The sequence below is a fragment of the Elephas maximus genome, chromosome 13 (assembly GCF_024166365.1).
Source record: "Elephas maximus indicus isolate mEleMax1 chromosome 13, mEleMax1 primary haplotype, whole genome shotgun sequence".
Lineage (NCBI taxonomy): Eukaryota > Metazoa > Chordata > Mammalia > Proboscidea > Elephantidae > Elephas > Elephas maximus.
Window position 1 is genome coordinate 21,820,163 of NC_064831.1, and position 19,261 is coordinate 21,839,423.

The 19,261-nt window shown below is 42.5% G+C and overlaps 1 protein-coding gene across 2 annotated transcripts in view; it reads left to right on the forward strand.

Moving 5' to 3' along the window:
* Window positions 1-7,269: 7,269 nt before the first annotated feature.
* Window positions 7,270-19,261, forward strand: part of GASK1B (golgi associated kinase 1B) — a 47,724-nt gene continuing 35,732 nt past the window's right edge. Inside the window, exons 1-2 of one of the 2 annotated variants that reach the window (XM_049906057.1) lie at window positions 7,270-7,380; window positions 8,629-9,788. In XM_049906057.1, coding sequence (XP_049762014.1) covers window positions 8,786-9,788 — 1,003 coding nt within the window. In that variant the 5' untranslated portion in view covers window positions 7,270-7,380; window positions 8,629-8,785. Of the gene's footprint in view, window positions 7,381-7,649; window positions 7,918-8,628; window positions 9,789-19,261 lie in introns of those variants that run through there. The other variant, XM_049906056.1, reaches the window with a different exon arrangement.

Consider the following 19,261-nt stretch of genomic DNA (forward strand, 5'->3'; position numbering starts at 1 on the left):
ATCATTATGCTAGAGCCCATTGTTGCAACCACTGTCAATCCATTTCACTGAGGGTCTTTCTCTTTTTCTCTGACCCTCCACTTTACCAAGCATGATGTCCTTCTCCAGGGACTGGTCCCTCCTGACGACATGTCCAAAGTACATGAGACGAAGTCTGGCCATCCTTGCTTCCAAGGAGCATTCTGGCTGTACTTCTTCTGAGACAGATTTGTTCATTCTTCTGGCAGTCCATAGTATATCCAATATACTTCATCAACAACATAATTCAAAGACATCAGTTCTTTGGTCTTCCTTAATTTGTCCAGCTTTTACACGCATATGATGTGATTGAAAACACCATGGCTTGGGTCAGGTTCACCTTAGCTCTCACAGTGACATTTTTGCTTTTCAATACTTCAAAGAGGTCTTTTGCAGCAGATTTGCCCAACACAATACTTTGTCTGATTTCTTGACTGCTGCCTCTATGAGCATTGATTGTGGATCCAAGTAAAATGAAATCCATGACAACTTCAATCTTTTCTCCTTTATCATGATGTTGCTTATTGGTCCAGTTGTGAGGATCTTTGTTTTCTTTACACTGAGGTGCAATCCATACTGAAGGCTGTGGTCTTTGATGTTCACCATAAGTGCTTCCAGTTCTCTTCAGTTTCAGCAGACAAGGTTGTGTCATCTGCATATCGCAGTTGTTAATGAGTCTTCCTCTAATAGTGATGTCACCTTCTTCACATAGCCCAGCTTTCCAGTTTATTTGCTCAGCATACAGACTGAATACGTTTGGTGAAAAGAATCAACCTTGATACACATCTTTCCTGACTTTAAACCATGCAGTATCCTCTTATTCTGGTCGAAATACCACCTCTTGATCTATGCACAGGTTCTTCATAAGCACAATTAAGTGTGCTGGGATTCCAAGTCTTTGAAATGTTATGCAAAATTTATTATGATCCCCACAGTCGGATGTCTTAGCATAGTCAATAAAACACAGGTAAACGTCTTTCTGGTATTCTCTGCTTTCAGCCAAGATCCACCTGACATCAGCAATGACACCCCTCATTCCATGTCCTCTTCTGAATCTGGCTTGAACTTCTGGCAGATCCCAGTTAATGTACTGTTGGAACCACTTTTGAATGATCTTCAGCAAAATTTTACTTGCTTGTGATGTTAATGGTATCGTTTGAGAATTTCCGCATTTTGCTGGATCTTTTTTCTTTGGAATGGGTACAAATATGGATCTCTTCCAGTTGGTTGGCCAGATAGGTGTCTTCAAATTTTCTTCGCATAGATGAGTGAGCACCTCCAGCACTGTATCTGTTTATTAAAGCATCAAATTGGTATTTTGCCAATTCCTGGAGCCTTGATTTTTGCCAATGTCTTCAATGTGGCTTGGGCTTCTTCCTTCAGTGCCACTGATTCTTGATCATATGCTACCTCTTGAAGTGATTGAATGTTGACCAATTCTCTTTGGTATAGTGACTCTGTGTATTGCTTTCACCTTCTTTTGATGCTTCCTGTTTTGGTCAGTATTTTGCCCATAGAATCCTTCAGTATCGCAACTTGAGGCTTGAATTTTTTCTTCAGTTCTTTCAGCTTGAGAAACGCTGAGTGGGTTCTTCCCTTTTGCTTTTCTAACTCCAGGTCTTTGCACATTTCATTATAATACTTTATTTGTCTTCCTGAGCTGCTGTTTGAAATATTTTGTTCAGCTCTGTGGATTTTGGAGGCAACATATCCCTCATTCACATGTGCTACTCTGGTCTATTTATCAAGTGGCTCGAAAAGCTGGGGCCCAGACAAAGACAAGGCTCTGCAACAGGTTCAGGCTGCCATGCAAGCTGCTCTGCCACTTGGACCATATGATCCAGCTGATCCAATGATGCTTGGAGTGTCAGTGGTAGATAGAGATGCTCTTTGGAGTTTTTGGCAGGTCTCTATTGGTGAATCACAGCCCAGAGCCTTAGAATTTTGGAGCAAAGCCCTGCCATCTTCTGTAGATAACTGCTTTCCTTATGAGAAAGGGTTTTTGGCTTATTACTGGGCCTTAGTAGAGACTGAATGTTTAACCATGGGCCACCAAGTTACCATGTAGCCTGAGCTGCCCATCATGAACTGCATGTTATCTGATCCATAGGGTCATACAGTTGACGTGCACAGCAGCACTCCATCATTAAATGGAAGTGGTATATATGAGATAGAGCTCCAGCAGGACCTGAAGGCACAAGTAAGTTGCATGAGAAAGTAGCCCAAATCCCTTTGTGTCCACTCATGTCACATTAGCTGACCTCTCCTAGTCTGCACCTATGGCCTCAAGGGGAGCTCTTTATGATTAGTTGACTGAGGAAGAGAAAAGTCGTGACTGGTTTACAGATGGTTCTGCACCATATGTAGGCACCACTAGAAGTGGACTTTGGCAGCACTGCAGCCCCTTTCTTGGACCTCCCTAAAGGGCATGAGTGAAGGGAAATCCTCCCAATGGGCAGAACTTTAAGTATTGTACTCGGTTGTTTACTTTGTTTGGAAGGAGAAATGGCCAGATGTGCAATTGTATGCTGATTCATGGGCTGTGGCCGATGATTTGTCTGGATGGTCAGGGACTTGAAAGGAACATGACTAGAAAATTTGTGACAAGGAGGTATGGAGAAGAGGCATGTAGACAGGCCTGTCTGAATGGGCCAAAGAAGTGAAGATATTTGTGTCTCATGTGAATTCTCACCAAGGGTGACCTCAGCAGAGGAGGATTTTAACAATCAAGTGGATAGGATGACATGTTCTGTGGAAATCTCTCATCCTCTTTCCCAGCCACTCCCATCATTGCTCAATGGGCTCATGAACAAAGTGGCCATAGTGGCAGGGATGGAGGTTATGCATGAGCTCAGCAACATTGACTTCCACTCACCACAGCTGACTTGGCTACAGCCACTGCTGAGTGCACAGTCTGCCAGCAGCAGAGGCCAGCACGGAGTCCTTGCTATGATACCATCCTAAGGGTGATCAGTCAGCAACGTGGTGGCAGGTTGATTACACTGAGCTGGTTCTATCATTACACTTACTGGGGTAGACGGTTATTGTGGATATAGATTTGCCTTTCCTGCACTCAGTACTTCTGCCAAAACTGCCGTCTGTGGACTTGCAGAATGCATAATTCACTGTCATGGTATCCCACACAGCACTGCCTTGGATCAAGGGACTCACTATATGGGAAATGAAGTGTGGCAAAGGGCCCATGTTCATGGAATTCACAGGTGTTACCATTTCCCCACCATCCTAAAACAGTTGGCTTGACAGAATGATGAAATGGCTTCCTAAAGAGACAATTACAGTGCCAGCTAGGTGGCAACATCTTGCAGGGTTGGTGCAATCTCTCCAGGAGGCTATATATGCTCTAAACCAGCATCCAGTACATGGTGTCCTTTGTCCTATAGCCAGGACACATGGGTCCAGTGATCAGGGTGGAAATGGGGGTGGCACTACTTGCTATCACCCCTATTTACCCACTCACATAATTTTTGCTTCCTGTCCCCACGACCCTATGCTCTGTGGGTTTAGAGGTCATATTTTCAAAGGAAGAAATGCTCCTACCTGGAGACACAACACTGATGCCATTGAACCAGGAGTTAAGAATGCCACCCAGCTACTTTGGGCTCCTCATGCCTCTGAACCAACAAGCAGAGAAGGGAGTTACTCTATTGGCTGGTGTGATCGATTCTGATTACCAAAGGGAAATCTAATTGAAATTACATAATGGAGGTAAAGAAGAGTATGTCTGGAACGCAGGAGATCCCTTAGAACATCTCTTAGTTCTACCACGCCCTGTGATTAAAGTCAATGGAAAACTACAGCCACCAAATCTGACATGAGTATTAATGGCCCAGACCACTCAGGACCAAAGGTTTGTGTCACCTCACCTGGCAAAGAATCACAACTAGCTGAGGAGCTTGCTTAGGGCAAAGGGAATACAAAACAGTGGTGGAAGAAGGTAGTTCTAGATATCAGCTATGACCACGTGACCAGTTGCAGAAACGAGGTCTGTAACTGTTATGAGTATTTCTTCCTTGATTGTGTGAATGAAATATTTTTTGTTTTCTTCACTTCTAAAATATAAGATGTAGACAGGGCTAATGCATTTCCAGTTGTACACATGTTAGTTGTCTCCTGTTAGGTGCAAGTATGACTTAATAATTGTCTTTATTTAGAAATGAGCCAAATTGCAAGAGGTGGACTGTGATGGTTAAGGTAGTGTGTCAACTTGGCTGTGCCTTGATTCTCAGTGTTTTGGCAATTATGATGTAGTTTGGTAGCTAATACAATCACCTCCATGATGAGACCTTTTAGGCGCAACCAACATTTAAAGGGAGTTTCCTTGACTGTATGGTCTGCATTCAATATCTGCATTCAGATTTTCTGGCAAAGCTCTTTGGCTCTTGCTTGCTCTGGATCTTGCAGATGGCTCCTATTCATCTTAACTCTGGTTCCCGGGATTTGAGCTAGCAGCTTACCTGCCTATCTTGGGAGTCATCAACCTTTGCAGCCTGTGAGCAAGAGGTCTGCCCTCTGACCAGCCAATCTTGGGTTTACCAGCTTTTGCAGCTACGTGAGTCAGGAGAAGCCTCCAGCTTGAACCATGAACTTGGGACTTTCCAGCCTCTACAGCATTGTGAGCCTTATCTTTCTCTATATATACTTATATACTTATATGCTTCACTGGTTTTGCTTCTCTAGAGAATCCAGCCTAAGACATTTGTATAGAATATAAAATGAATACCAGTTTGCCCACCGTCTCTTTTAATTTTGCGGAAGGATAACATACATTTGGGAAAGTGCACAAATCATAAATGTATAGCCAATGAATTATCACAAAATGAACATACTTTTGTAAATAGCAACCAGGCTAAGAAACAGAGCATCACCAGGTTCTCCAGCCGCCACTGACCTTGTTTTTCCACCAGTACCCTCTCTCCTCCACAAAGGCATAACAAGCTCCCCAGGTTATACTGGTGGGTTGTACTGTTGTCTTAATGTTTACTTTTGCACTTTCTTTCCCTCACAGACTTGTTTTTAATGGGGGAAAAAATACCTTAGGCCTGAGGATTACTGGTCTCTCTGACATAATACTAATAATAATAACTAGCATTTTGAATGTCATATATGCCTTACATTGTGGCAACAAATTTTCAGACCATTCTATTGCAAAGAATTTGGCTCTATTTTTCTAAAACTGAATTAAAATTTTCTCTTGAACTCCCATGCCACCCGATGCCAGAAAATATATTCCTTCTATTCAGTTTCGACAGAAAACATGAGGCAATAGATGGCAACTGCTCTCATATTCCAAAATGAGGTGTGGGGCCACCATGCCAAGGGAAGAAAAGTTGTTGCATTGGGAAGCCTAAAGCTGCTGGGGCAAAGGCTGGTAAGCGTCTCCACTGAACCACTAGAGAGAGAGCTAGCCTGCTGGTCATCTTAAATGCTGCCCAGTGAATAGTCTGAAGAGAAGAGGTAACCCCAACAGTGTGGTGGGCTGCCAGGCTCCAAGGGGCTGAGTAGACGTTAGCAGCCAGTCCAAGAGACGCTTTGATAGTGACTGGAAACACGCCCATCAGAGAGTCAGCTCTGAGACATTGAATAGGGATCCAAGGGATAAAAAGCACATTGCCTAATATTTCGAATGATCACATCCATCACTGTGATCTCATTTAATAACCACAAGAAGCCTATGTGATAAGTGTTATTATTATCATTCCTCTCTTGTCATTGAGTGGATTTTGACTCATAGTGACCCTGCAGGACAGAGGAGAACTGGCCCGTAGGATTTCCTAGGCTACGATTTTTACAGGAGTAGATTGTCAGATCTTTTCTCCCATGGAGTGGCTGGTGAGTTTGAACCATTGACCTTTTAGTTAACAGCAAGTGCTTGACCATTGCACCACTCATGCTCCTTAGAGATGGGGAAACGAAGGCTCAAAGAGGTAAGGTAACTAGCTACAGGGGACCCCAGCTAGGAAATGAAAGAGGAGAACTCCAAGCCGAGGCTTTCTTCCACTGGAGCCCGCTCTCTGAACACCACACACTTCAGCTTCTGCGAATCCCTACTGTGGAGTCCCTGGGTGGTGCTCACGTTTAACGCACTTGGCTGCTGCTGGAGGTTGGCGCCCATCCAAAGGCACCTCAGAAGAAAGGTCTGGGGTTATACTTCCAAAATTCAGCCGCTGAAAACCCTGTGGAGCACAGTTGTACTCTGATACACATGGGGTTGCCGGTAGTCAGAGCACCCTCGATAGTGACTGGTTACTAGTTCACCCCTGTTGTGACTATAAGTGGAGACAGTGTATTGGCCTTTTTCTAATAAAGATAACTCTCTTTCTGGGTGGGGGGAGGGACAGCAACCACATTAATTAACTCAAACAGTTCTTATCTACTTTCTCAGCATTTCTTCACTGAAAATGTTGCTTTAGAAACAGCTAAAACATTTTTTTTAAAACATAGTATAACCTGACCTCTGCCAACAACTTACTTTTAATTTTTAAAAATCCAGGTCAGTAATTCTTCTGAATATGTGAAAATAGACAGTTACAGAAAAACAAAGCTCTGCCACCGTTTCCTTTTGAAGAAGTAACATTCCCATCTAGAAAATAGTCCTGTGCTACGAAAGTATGCTTGAAGAGTTTTGCAACATAAAGAAAATTGCTGTCATGCCTAAATTCTCATGAAGTTTAGTGCAACCTAGAGGGGGACATTACTTCTAAGCACCGTCAGTACTGGAATTGCTCCTTGTACTCCCTCCATTTGGCAGAACTTTTAAAGAGGAAGAAAGGTTTGAGTTTAAGGGTATTGAAATAACAGTTCTATTATAATTTTTTACATTTTATCACTTGGAAGTTTGCACTTTCCTTCTAAATATGATCCAATTCCTCATTAAAAAAAATTTTTAAATGTAGTATTTTTAGGATTATACACCATAATATCTCCTACCAACCCTCCGGTATCACAGCCTTCTTTTCCAGAGGGGGGAAAAAATCCCTGTCAAATTCCTGCCTTGTGATTCCATTTGCCATCACAGCAAATAGAATAAGCCTAAGTGAACCCTTGAGGTCATCAACCCTGCCTTTGTTGGATAAGAAAACTAAGCCAATCGCGAACCAGTTTTTTTAAAAGCCTCCAATCAGAGGGAACCCATGACTTCTTTTGTGAACTGTGGTACTGTTACTGCACACTATAAACGTCCTTCCCTATCTATGTGCGCTCTTATCTCACTCTATTTTTTTTCCTTGCTTGCGTTAACTCTTTCTTACCTTTTTTTAAAAAATCAATGTCTAGGCCTTCCTTCTCTTCTCAGAATTCTCTTCACAGAGACAAACGTTACTCTGTAACGGCCAGGATGGTAAGGTGAGTAGTAGCCCCTGGGAACCCTGGTGCTCCGCAGCCACGTGGGGAGGACAGAGGGGCGATGTCATTTCTCATTTCGCAGTGTGTTATGTGGCTGCTGCCATTCCACCAAGCGAAGCAAAAGCTCCATATCCTTGTAACTCCGGCAACAGGCATTTCTGAGTCTGTTTGCAAACAAGACACTAGAGGGCTCCCAGGGGTTAAAAATATAGTGGAAAGTTGCTTGAATGAAAACGGGTTCTGTAAGGCATTTGTTTCTTTTCCCGGAGTTTAAAATTGAAGTTTATGTTTTAAACTATTAAGAAAAGTATACGGTTTAAAACTCAGTTAGGAGCAGCCAGTTCATAAGTAACTGTTTTGCTTTGCAATCGGTAGTTTTCAAGGGCGCTTTTTAAAGCTGCCCTGAAATATTTGAGATGAGGAACGTTCTTGACGATAAAATATGTTCTACTTAAATGCCGCAGCCTTTAAAAGTTCTTTGCATTAGAATCAGGGACCACATTCTTCCTGGAGCCACGCATGGGGCCAGCTGTGTAGGTAAGGTTGCTTACGAGTTTCTTCTTTTTAATAATGTGAAGGAGTAGAGCTAGAGATCATTTTACATTCTTTCAGTTGAATTCGTTGGAAAGAAAAGGAATAGTAAAAAAAAAAAAAAAAAAAAAAGTCCAATTCAATTCGTGTATGTCTTTGGATAAATATAACTGCTTTCACAATATATGGGCTTTTATGGCTTTACATTTTACTAAATCCTAAGTGAGATAATGGAAGACATATATTGTGAAGAAAAACTTGTACCATTAGATTAAGAGAATATGCTTCTGAATTTGGATGCTAATAAAATACTTGGTACTTACGCCCCGTTAGTTAATGCAGGACTTTTTAAAATTAAACATGAGCTAGCTACAGATTTTTTTAAAACCATCACTTACTTGTTATTTCTGAATTTAAAAAGGAAAAGCCCAGTTATTAAATTGTGATGTCTTTCCTTCAAACCTGATTATATGACTAGCTACAAGTTAGAAAATATTCTTGGGTTTTGTAGTTTTGTTTTTGTTTTTTCCACTACTTAGACCTGAATATCAAAATCTATGCATCTAATTTCTTTTTTGAAGTTTGATTTTTTTTTTTTTTTTAACATTTAGTTGGTGATATTTATGAAAGGAAAGGGTTACTTTTTCCTTCACTCTCCTGAAGGAACTGAGGTGGTTTGAAATTGTGACTCAGTTAACTGTTTCCATTCATTCCCAGAACAAGCCGTACTTCTCCTTGGGGAAGCTGATAGAATTTTAAAAGTTTTGCTGATTTTAAAAGATTTGTTGTGGTGAGTGTCAGAAACATTTCTAACTCCATCACCGACCATTTACTTCCACGCGACCGACTGGAGACGACTTAGACACGGAAGCGGATGCGACACCTGAAGTCAGGAAACCATGCATCACGTCAGCAGGAGCCAACTGCAGACTTTAAACTGTGTTCAAAATGTGGATGCCGTGGAGAAATGACCTGCCCAGACAACCCAGGGCAACTCATAAACTGGTTCGTCTGCTCCCTGTGCGTCCCACGGGTACGTAAACTCTGGAGTAGCCGGCGTCCAAGGACCCGGAGGAATCTCCTGCTGGGCACTGCCTGTGCCATCTACCTGGGCTTCCTGGTGAGCCAGGTGGGGCGCGCCTCTCCCCACCACGGACGAGCACCAGAGAAGGGGCAGCACCAGAGGCGTGATGCCGCCGAGGCACCTTTCCCAGAGATACCCCTGGATGGTACCCGGGCCCCTCCTGAATCACAGGGCAATGGGACCACCCTGCAGGCCAATGTGGTGTACATTACCCTACGCTCCAAGCGCAGCAAGCCGGCCAATATTCGTGGTACAGTGAAGCCGAAACGCAGGAAGAAATATGCAGTGGCATCTCTGGCCCCAGGACAGGAAGCTTTGCCAGGACCATCCCTTCAGCCACAGGAAGTTGCGAAGGTAGCAGGTGCTGAAGCCCTTGGATATGCCCAGGGAAGAAACCTGGCTAAAGTTGCAGAGCGACCCTGGAGGTTGGTGCGTGGTCCTGGAATGCGAGCCGGGGGCCAAGACTTCCAGCTGCCCAGGACCAGGGAAAGCAACATCAGGATCTACAGCGAGAGCGCCCCCTCGTGGCTGAGCAAAGAAGACATCGTCAGAATGCGCCTGTTGGCCGACAGCGAAGTGGCAGACCTCCGGCCAGTGTCCTCTAACAGCGGTGCGCGTTTGCTGGTACTGGAGAGAAGCCCCGCAGGCTCTGTGCCCCGCTGTGGCCCTAGTGCCTGTGGGCTGCTCAAGCAGCCTTTAGACATGAGTGAGGTGTTTGCCTTCCACCTGGATAGGATCCTGGGGCTCAACAGGACCCTGCCATCAGTGAGCAGGACATCAGAATTCATCCAAGGTAACAGAGTCACACACTTTGTTATTTGCAGCTGTTGGGGATTCTGGTTGATTTTCTCTTTTCCCTGACTCTTATTCTAAATGATTTCTCCACCCACGTTTCACACTTGGGCAGCAGCAGCATGCCTTTCTATACTCTTGGCATGCATTATTTTCCCCAGCTTTGGGAGGATATGAGAGTTCCAGAGAAATGCTGTACTGGACTTGCAAGAGTAAGCCCACACTGCTAATCTTTGTTCCCTGCTTCCCTCAACACACTTCCCAGAGGCTTATTAAATCTAATTAAAACCAATGGCAATTTACATGAATAGGAGAGGAAGCCAGCATGGAGGCAAAGAACTTGCTGACATTCAGGCATATTATGGGATAGGTTACTATGAGAGGAAGTAGAATTTCCTTCTTTGGGAGTTTTCAAAAGTAAAGGGGAAGTGGGTTATCTTTCTTCAACAGATGGAATCTTTTTAAGATGTCTAGAGCCAGACCGTGTTAGATCTGGTTCAACTCCTTGATTTTACAATGTTGTTGTTGTTAATTGCCAGTTGCCGTCAAGTCTATCCCAACTCATGGGCACCCCTTGTCTGCAGAGTAGAATTGCTCTATAGAATTTTCCAGGCTATGATCTTTCAGAAGCAGAGTGCCGAGCCTGTCTTTCGAGGTGCCTCTGGTTGGGCTTGACCTGCTAGCCTTTCGGTTAATAGTCAAGTACTTAACTGTTTATGACATCTAGGGACTTCTTTACAATGTTTAGACCCTTTATTTTACAAAGCAAGGCAATGACACAAATATAGGTTATTTGTTCTGTATGTATACTAACTAACCGTGTGGTTTCTTCAAGCTGTGATTATGGTTTATCGAGGCTTGTTTCCAAGATTCTGTCTTCTTGGGTGATAAAATGTTTGACAGGCTTTGGGGTATGTAACCAGTCACTGCAGTTGAAAACAAGAGGACTGGCCTGTGGCCATGGCCCCTGCCATTATTTCTGAATCTGGGGGCTATTCCAAGGTTTGGATAGAAAGTAGGATGTGTCAGTAACTGGTTTTTGAATGCAGAAGGATCCCAGCAGTTACCACTATGAACCCAGACTGGCTAAAGCAGTTAAAAAGACCCCAAAGCGATGATAAGCTCAAAGAGTACACCCGGAACTCCCTGGCTCCATAAGATGTAGCCAGTTCAGCAAGGTTGCCGTCGGGCCTGAGCTGGAATCGATTAAAGCCCCTTGTAGTGAACAAGAACCAAATAGTATTTCCAGTGGTTTTAGGATTAAAATTTAGTCTTATAACTGATACTCCTTGACGTACCAGTGATTTACTTAGAAAGATTTGGCATTCCTTACATATCCTGGCTCATGTCTAGGTGCCCCAGATCCAAAGTTATGTTTTGATGTCTCAAGTCCACAAAGCAGTGAAGAATCCTCATAAACATTCAATCTAATGTTGGTAAAAACTAATTTTTATTAAGTGTTCACTATTTCCTACATATAGTTCACATATGCATTGACTCCTACAATTCTCATTACAGTGCTATGAAGAAGGTGCTGTGTCTTAGGCTGGGTTCCCTACAGAAGCAAAACCAGTGAAGTGTATATATATATAAATAGCTATATGGAGAGATTTATTTCAGCTATATGGAGAGATATGGAGAGATTTATTTCAAATAAATGTCTCACGAAGCAGTGGAGGCTGACAAGTCCCAAATCTGTGGGTCAGGTGTCAGCTGGAGGCTTCTCCTGAGTAACGTGATTGCAGGGACTGATGAGCCCAAATATGGCAGGTTAGACGGCAGGCTGCTGGTTCACAGGGCTGTAGGAACTGGAAAAAAAACAAACAAACCAGGTGAATCCCAAAATCTGCACGTCAGACAGCAGGCTGCTGGCTCATGTCCCAAGAACCGGATGTCAGAGGATGACGAGTCAGATGCAAGATCTAGAGAGTGTGAGCTTTGCAGGCCACACCCCCGAGGAAACTCCTCTTCCAATTGATGGCTGTGCACATGAGATCGCAAAATGGAGGATGGTTACATGATATCTGCCAAACTACCGAGAATTGTCTCCTAGCCAAGTTGGCATCTAACTTTGGATCTAGGGCACCTAGACATGAACCAGAATATGTAAGAAATGCCAAATCTTTCTAAGTAAATCACTCATAGTTCAAGGAGTATCAAAGTCCACTCCTTGTCAACATAGCACCTGTACACATCTCCTTAAACCATACATAATCTCTAAGTAAAGACAATTAAAAAGTCATACTTGCACCTAACCTGATACAATTTACGTGTATTCAACCAAAAATGCAACTGGTCCCATGGTTGTAGCTGGTATCTGGAACTACCTTCTTCCACCACCCATTTTGTTTTTCCTTGGCTCTCAGCAAGCACCTCAGCTAGTTGTGGCTCTTTGCCAGGTGAGGTGACCCAAACTTTCATTCCTGAAGGGTCTAGGCCATTACTAGTCATGCCGGAATTGGGTTGTTGTAATTTTCCATTGACTTTACTCAGAGGGCGTGGTAGTACCAAGAGACATCCTAAGGAATCCTGTATTCTAGACATATTCCTTTTTTTTTTTAACCTCTGTTATATAGTATCAATCTGATTTACTCTTGGTAATCAGGATCAATCACACCAGCCAACATTGTCCATTGATGCAGAGGCATGAGGAGCCTGAAGTGGCCAGGAGGCATTCTTAACTTCTAGTTCAATGGAATCAGTGTTGTGTCTCCTTGTGAGAGCATTCCTCCCTTTGGAACTAAGACCTCTAGACTCATAGAGCGTAAGGTCATGTGGACAGGAAGCAAAAATTTTGCAAGTGGGTCACCAGGGGTAATAGTGAGAGGTGCCAGCCCCATTTCTACCCCTTGATTCCAGAACCTATGAATCCTGGCTATGGGACAAAGGACACCATGTATTGGATGCTGGTGTAAAGCATATATAGCCTCCTGGAAACATTGCATCAACCCTGCAAAGTATTGTGTCTTTAGACACAATTGTGTCTAAAGAAGGCCATTATTATGTCTTTAGACATAGTTGTGTCTTTAGAAGGCCATTCAATCATTCTATCAAGCCAGCTGCTTCAGGTTGATGGGGAACATGGTAAGACCAGTGAATTCCATAAGCATGAGCCCACTGCTGTACTTCATTTGCTGGGATACCATGATGGTGGATAAGGCATTCTGTAAGTTCCTGGATGACAGTTTTGGTAGAAACATTGCATGTAAGGAAATCTGCATCGTATCCAGAGTAAGTGTCTGTCACAGTAAGAACAAAATATTGCCTTTTCCATGATAGAAGTGATCCAATGTAATCAACCTGCCACCAGGTTGCAGGCTGATCACCCCTAGGAATGGTGCCATATTGGGGACTCAGTGTAGGTCTCTGCTGCTGGCAGATTGGGTCCTTAACAGTGGCTGTAGCCAAGTCGGCCTTGGTGAGTGGAAGTCCATGTTGCTGAGCTCATGCTTAACCTCCATCCCTGCCACTACGGCCACGTTGTTCATGAGCCCATTGAACAATGATGGGAGTGGCTGGGAAAGAGGATGAGAGATTTCCACAGAACATGTCATCCTATCCACTTGATTGTTAAAATCCTCCTCTGCTGAGGTCACCCTTTGGTGAGAATTCACATGAGACACAAATATCTTCACTTATTTGGCCCATTCAGACGGGGCTCTCTACCTGCCTCTTCTCCATACCTTCTTGTCACAAATTTTCTAGTCATGTTCCTTTCAAGTCCCTGACCATCCAGAAAAATCATTGGCCACAGCCCATGAATCAACATACAATTGCACATCTGGCCATTTCTCCTTCCAAACAAAATGAAAAACCAGGTATACTACTCAAAGTTCTTCCCTTTGGGAGAATTTCCCTTCACTCATGTCCTTCAGGGAGGTCCAAGAAAGGGGTTGCAGTGCTGCCACTGTCCACTTTCTAGTGGTGCCTACATATGGTGCAGAACCATCTGTAAACAAGGCCTGAGTTTTCTCTTTCTCAGTCAACTGATTATAAGGAACTCCCCGTGAGGCTGTAGGTGGCGACTGAGGGTGGGAAGGTAATGTGACAGGAGTGAAGACCATGGGAATTTGGGCTACTTCCTCATGCAACTTGTGCCTTCAGGTCCTGTTCAGGCCTAACCTTGTACATACCACTTGCGTTTAATGGTGGAGTGTTTCTCTGCCTGTCCAACTTTATGACTTTGTGGATCAGACACACCCAATTCATGATGGGTACTGATGACTTGGTGTCCCAGAGTTAAGTGTTCAGTCTCTACTAAAGCCCAGTAACAAGGCAAAAGCTGTTTCTCAGAAGGAGGGTAGTTATCTGCAGAAGATGGCAGGACTTTGCTCCAAAATCCTAAGGGTCTATACTGTGATTTACTTATACAAGCCTGCCAAGGACTCCAAAAAGCATCTCCTTTTGCCACTGACACTTCAAGAACCATTGGATCAGCTGAATCATATGGCCCAAGGGGCAGAGCACAGCAGAGCTTGTTTTGGGCCCCACTCAAATCTAGCAGCTTTTATAGTCAGTTGATACATAAGCTGGAGTAGCACACCCGAATGAGGGCTATGTTGCCTCCAAAATCCAAAGGGACCCACCAGGCACTGTGCCTCCTTTTTAATTGCAGGTGAAGTCAGATATAACAATTTACCCTTTACTTTAGAAGAAATACCTTGACGTGCTCCATACCACTGGATACCTAGAAATTTCACTGAGGTGGAAGGTGCCTGAATTTTTGTCAGATTAATTTCCCACCATCTAGCATGCAAATGTCTTAGCAATAAGTCTATAGTCAGTGGTACTTCTTCCTTACTATGTCCAATCAGCAAAATGTCATCAGTGTAATTGGCCAGTGTGACATCTTGTGGAAGAGAAAGGCGATTAAGGTCCCTGTGGACTAAATTATTGCACAGGGCTGAGGGAGGGAAGTGGATATACATTGCTGGCCTTGCCGACAGAAGGCAAACTGCTTCTGGTGTCCCTTCAAAACCCATTTGAGAAAAAGGCATTAACCAGATCAATAGCTGTATACCAGATACCAGCAGATGTATTAATTTGCTCAAGCAATGAAACCACACCTGCACCGCGGCTGTCATTGAAGTCACCACCTGGTTTAGTTTGTGGTAATCAATTGTCATTCTCCAAGATCCACCTGTTTTTGCACAGGCCAAATAGGCAAGTTGAGTGAGAATGTGGTGGGAATCACCACCCCTGTATCCTTCAAGTCCTTGATGGTGGCACTAAATTCTGCAATTCCTACAGGAGTGTGATATTGCTTTTGGTTTACTATTTTCCTAGGTAGGGGCAATTCTAATGGCTTCTACTTGGCTTTTCCTACCATAATAGGCCTTACTCTATATGGGATCAATGTGCTGGTTCTGCCAGTTGCTGAATATGTCTATTCTAATTTTGCATTCTGGAACTAAGGAAATCACTGTAGGATGGGTCTGAGGACCCACTGTGAGATAGATCTGAGCTGATACTCCATTAATGACTTGACCTCCATTCGCACCTACTCTGATTGGTGGACCACAGTGACATTTTGGATCTCCTAGAATTAGTGTCAGTTCAGAGTCAGTGTCCAGTAATCCCAGACAAGTCTGATTATTTCCCTTTCCTCAATGAACAGTCACTTTTGTAAAAGGTCATGGATCCCTTTGAGGAAGGCTGGGAAAAAGATTAATAGTATAAATTTTTGGAAGTGCAGTGGGGTCCTTCCTCAAGGAGGCCTGACCTCCTCTTCATTCAAATTATGTGTCTGTAAACTGACTCAAGTCTAGGAATTGATTGAGGGGCCATGACTCTGTATTTTGGCGACTCAAGTTAGACTGCCATTCACTTGACCTAGAAATCTTCAGCTTGCAGAGATCAAGTAAATATTTAGCATATTTCCCATGTATTTCATTCCTAGAGACACCATGACTAAGTAGTCAATGCCATGAGTCCATTTAGTCAGGCTATTCTGATGGAATATTTTGAGTAGAGTTATGAGCACTATGGAAACCCTGGTGGCGTAGTGGTTAACCAAGAGGTCAGCAGTTTGAATCCACCAGGAGCTCCTTGGAAACTCTATAGGGCAGTTCTACTCTGTCCTATAGGGTTGCTATGAGTTGGAATCGACTCAACGACAGTGGGTTTGGTTTTGGTTTTTGTTTTTTGGTGTGAGCACTATACATAATATAATTCTCCTTATTTAGACAGTTAAATGTTGTGAGATACATAATAGACCACCTCTTGTCATGGTGAGAAATATATGGAGAGTCTTAGGTTTTCAGTATATCTCTTCATTCATTTATATGTAGTGTGTTCCTGACCAGTTTTTTCTTCCCCTGATTTCCACAGAAGCGTGTATTCTCCTCTAGACCTCTCACGCCCTTCTCTTGGTCCAAGCCTAACTTTATTTGAACCACCCTGTCCACCAAAGAAGTTGGTAGATCTTATTTGGTTACCCAGCACTTATTTCTGGCTCATTCTATGTCATCACTTCATGTTATAATTACTTGTTAAATCATATGTTCCTTCCCTCTAGTTCTAAGTCTGAGAGGTCAGGGATGTTGTCTGTCTGGTTTGTCATTGTGTTTCTTGATCCTAATGCAGAGTATAGTGAATAATGAATGCTCAATAAATACTTCTGAATGAATGCAGAAATGCATTCTTGGCCTAGTCCACAGTTTTTAAACAAGCCTTCAGCTTCCAATACTCAGGACAAGTACTACCATTTTTAGTCATAAATCCAAGTTGGGATTTCCCCGGAGGATCTTATAAAATGCTTATTGTAACTAATGAAAAATATTCTTATAAGCCTCCTTATAATACAAATGGTAAGGTGTATAAGGCTTATTTCTGTGAGGAACATGAATATTGTCTGTCCTCATCTCTCTGCAGTATAATTTGATAATAGGTATCCTGCAGAAGTAACAATAGGATTTAGTTTAGGTATTTGTCTGATGACCTGACTTATCTAGGCATGGTTTTTTTTTTTAATATTTGGGAGAGTGGGTGGCCAGTGACTCCTGGAAGTTATCTGCCCTAAATTTTGTTCTTGTTTTCTGACTTTTGACTATAAAATATAAAAAAAAAATTTCTTCTTTTTTTTTTTTTGTATTTTATATGCTTATGAAAATAAATTCAAGTGTGGTAATAAGAATGAAGCTATTTTGTATTGTGAGTTGAATGTAGACATTTAGGTTATCACAGTTAATCCTTCCAAGAAACCTATGCAGTAGACATTTTTTACCTCAGTTTAGAGATGAAAGAAAGCCAAGAAGACTGCTCAAGGTCATATGAGTTAGTTGTCTGGCAAGAATTCAAACTCATGTTTTCTAACTGCAAGTCTTTCCTCTTTTCATCAAACCACGCCCTTCACCCAATCCTTTAAGGGGCCCTGATGTGTGTCTTCTTTCTCACCACAACTTACTAGTGTATCCAGTTATTTAACACAATGAAGCTATGACTTACACACAGATGTTTAGCGCAGATACAGGCTATAGGTCCTCCTTTTGCTCAAGGAGACAACTATAAGAGTTGTCTACCAGGCACTATTATATGTGCTGAGCTTGCATTATCTTATTAATTCCTCACAATAACTTTATGAGGGGATGTTCTATGATAGTTATTGTACAGCTGAGGAAATCAGGACCCAGAGTAATTAACTACCTTGCCCAAAGCCATACAAACTGCCTGGATATCCAAAGGATACATGTGGAGACCCAAAGAGATGTGTAAAAGAGAATCAAATATTACAATTTGAATGGTTTGCCTGCCACTAGCCTCTCAGATGAAGCTTTCTGTTGATGTAATCTAAAGATGAAAGTTGACAATTATAAAGCTTGTCTTCAGTGTTTTTAAAGTTGGCGAAACTGACTTGGGTGGTCCAGTCAACATAGAGCTGCTAACTGAAGGTAAACCGGGACAGGTTCTGATTGTTTAACTTTATGAATTCTGGATGGCTCTCTTTAAACACAAATAGATATATGTTAGAAATGAGTCAGCTTACTGACTTTGCTGTGTATACCAGACCATTTCTGACAAGTTTAATCCAAAGATATCTCAGAAAATGAGAAAGGTGTACTTGGAAAAGGGCAAGTACTTGTTTGTACTCGTCGGTAGAGAATACCTGCAATGTTCCATGTTATAATATCAGGCAATCATCACTAGAGTAGATTCTCAGTCTATATGTATCTGTACAGAAAATGCAAAGGTGAATTGAAATTTAGCATCAAAGGACCTTTTTTAAAAAAAGTCTAGTTTTGCAATAAAGAAACCTTCTTCTTCAATTGTTTGGAGAATTCTTCTGGAAAGAACCTAGTGTTAGGTATCACACAGTGCCTATACTGCATCTGGTGTCTCCTGTCTACTACAGCTCTTAAGGATTTGATACAGCTGATATGACTGACATCTTAAGTACTGGAATCCTGAGGCTCAGTGAAGTTACGAAATTTGCTCAGAACCACATAGCTAATGAGTAGAGGAACTGGAATTGTACTATCTGAAACTAGAACCTCCTCAAGTTGCTTCCATCGATGCATGCAACTTCTCAAATATAACTGGCTATAACCTCAGGGTGGTGACAAAAATGTGCACATTTTAACATGGTGACCTCTGATTCTACCGCTATGCCAAAATTTCTATTTAAATTATTTTTACAATACCGATCATATTTTTAATTAAGGGAAGTATTGGTACATCATTTTGAACACTGCTGAAATTTTTTTTTTTACATAAACCAATACTTGCCAGATTTTCTTGTTTTACCAAAAACAGTCCTGTGTATGGAAACATGGGTAAACATCATAGTGTGTTTTCTGCCAAACCATCATCGTAAGAGTTTCAAATCATTACAAAGGTCCCCAGATGCTGTGTGGCACTGATACACTTAGATAGTGTTTTTTATATTTTTTTAAACAGAATAGTTTAAAGAGTTTTAAAATATTTATCTAGGAAAAAGGAGTCCTGGTGGCACGGTGGTTAAAGCGCTCAGCTACTAACTGGAAAGTCAGTGGTTTGAACCCACTAGCAGCTCCGAGGGAGAAAGTTGTGACAGTCTGTTTGCATGAAGATTACAGCCTTGGAAACCCTATGGTGCATTCTACCCTGTCCTCCAGGGTTGCTATGAGTTCGAATCAACTCCATTGCAGTGGGTTTGGTTAGATTTATCTAGGAAAAGGCAGACTATGTCTATGTAAAAGCCAAGAGCATAAGAAAAGAAAACTCAGCACCCCCGTGTGATCTTCAATTTAGCAGCCTTGCCAAAGCTTCCCTAGTAGCTTGCCAGTAATGTGAATGAAGCCCAAGGGACATGGTTTTGGTAGCATTTAAGAATTGTACTCTTTTTCATGCCCAGCATGGAAGATGCATTATATATGCTTTATTTTTAGGATGCTGTGTTGTTGCCCCAGAGCTGTCATACTGAATTAAGAGGTAGCTTAGTTCTAGGAATTCTGTATGTCAAGGCTGCTTAGATGACAAACTGCGAGCACCTCACAA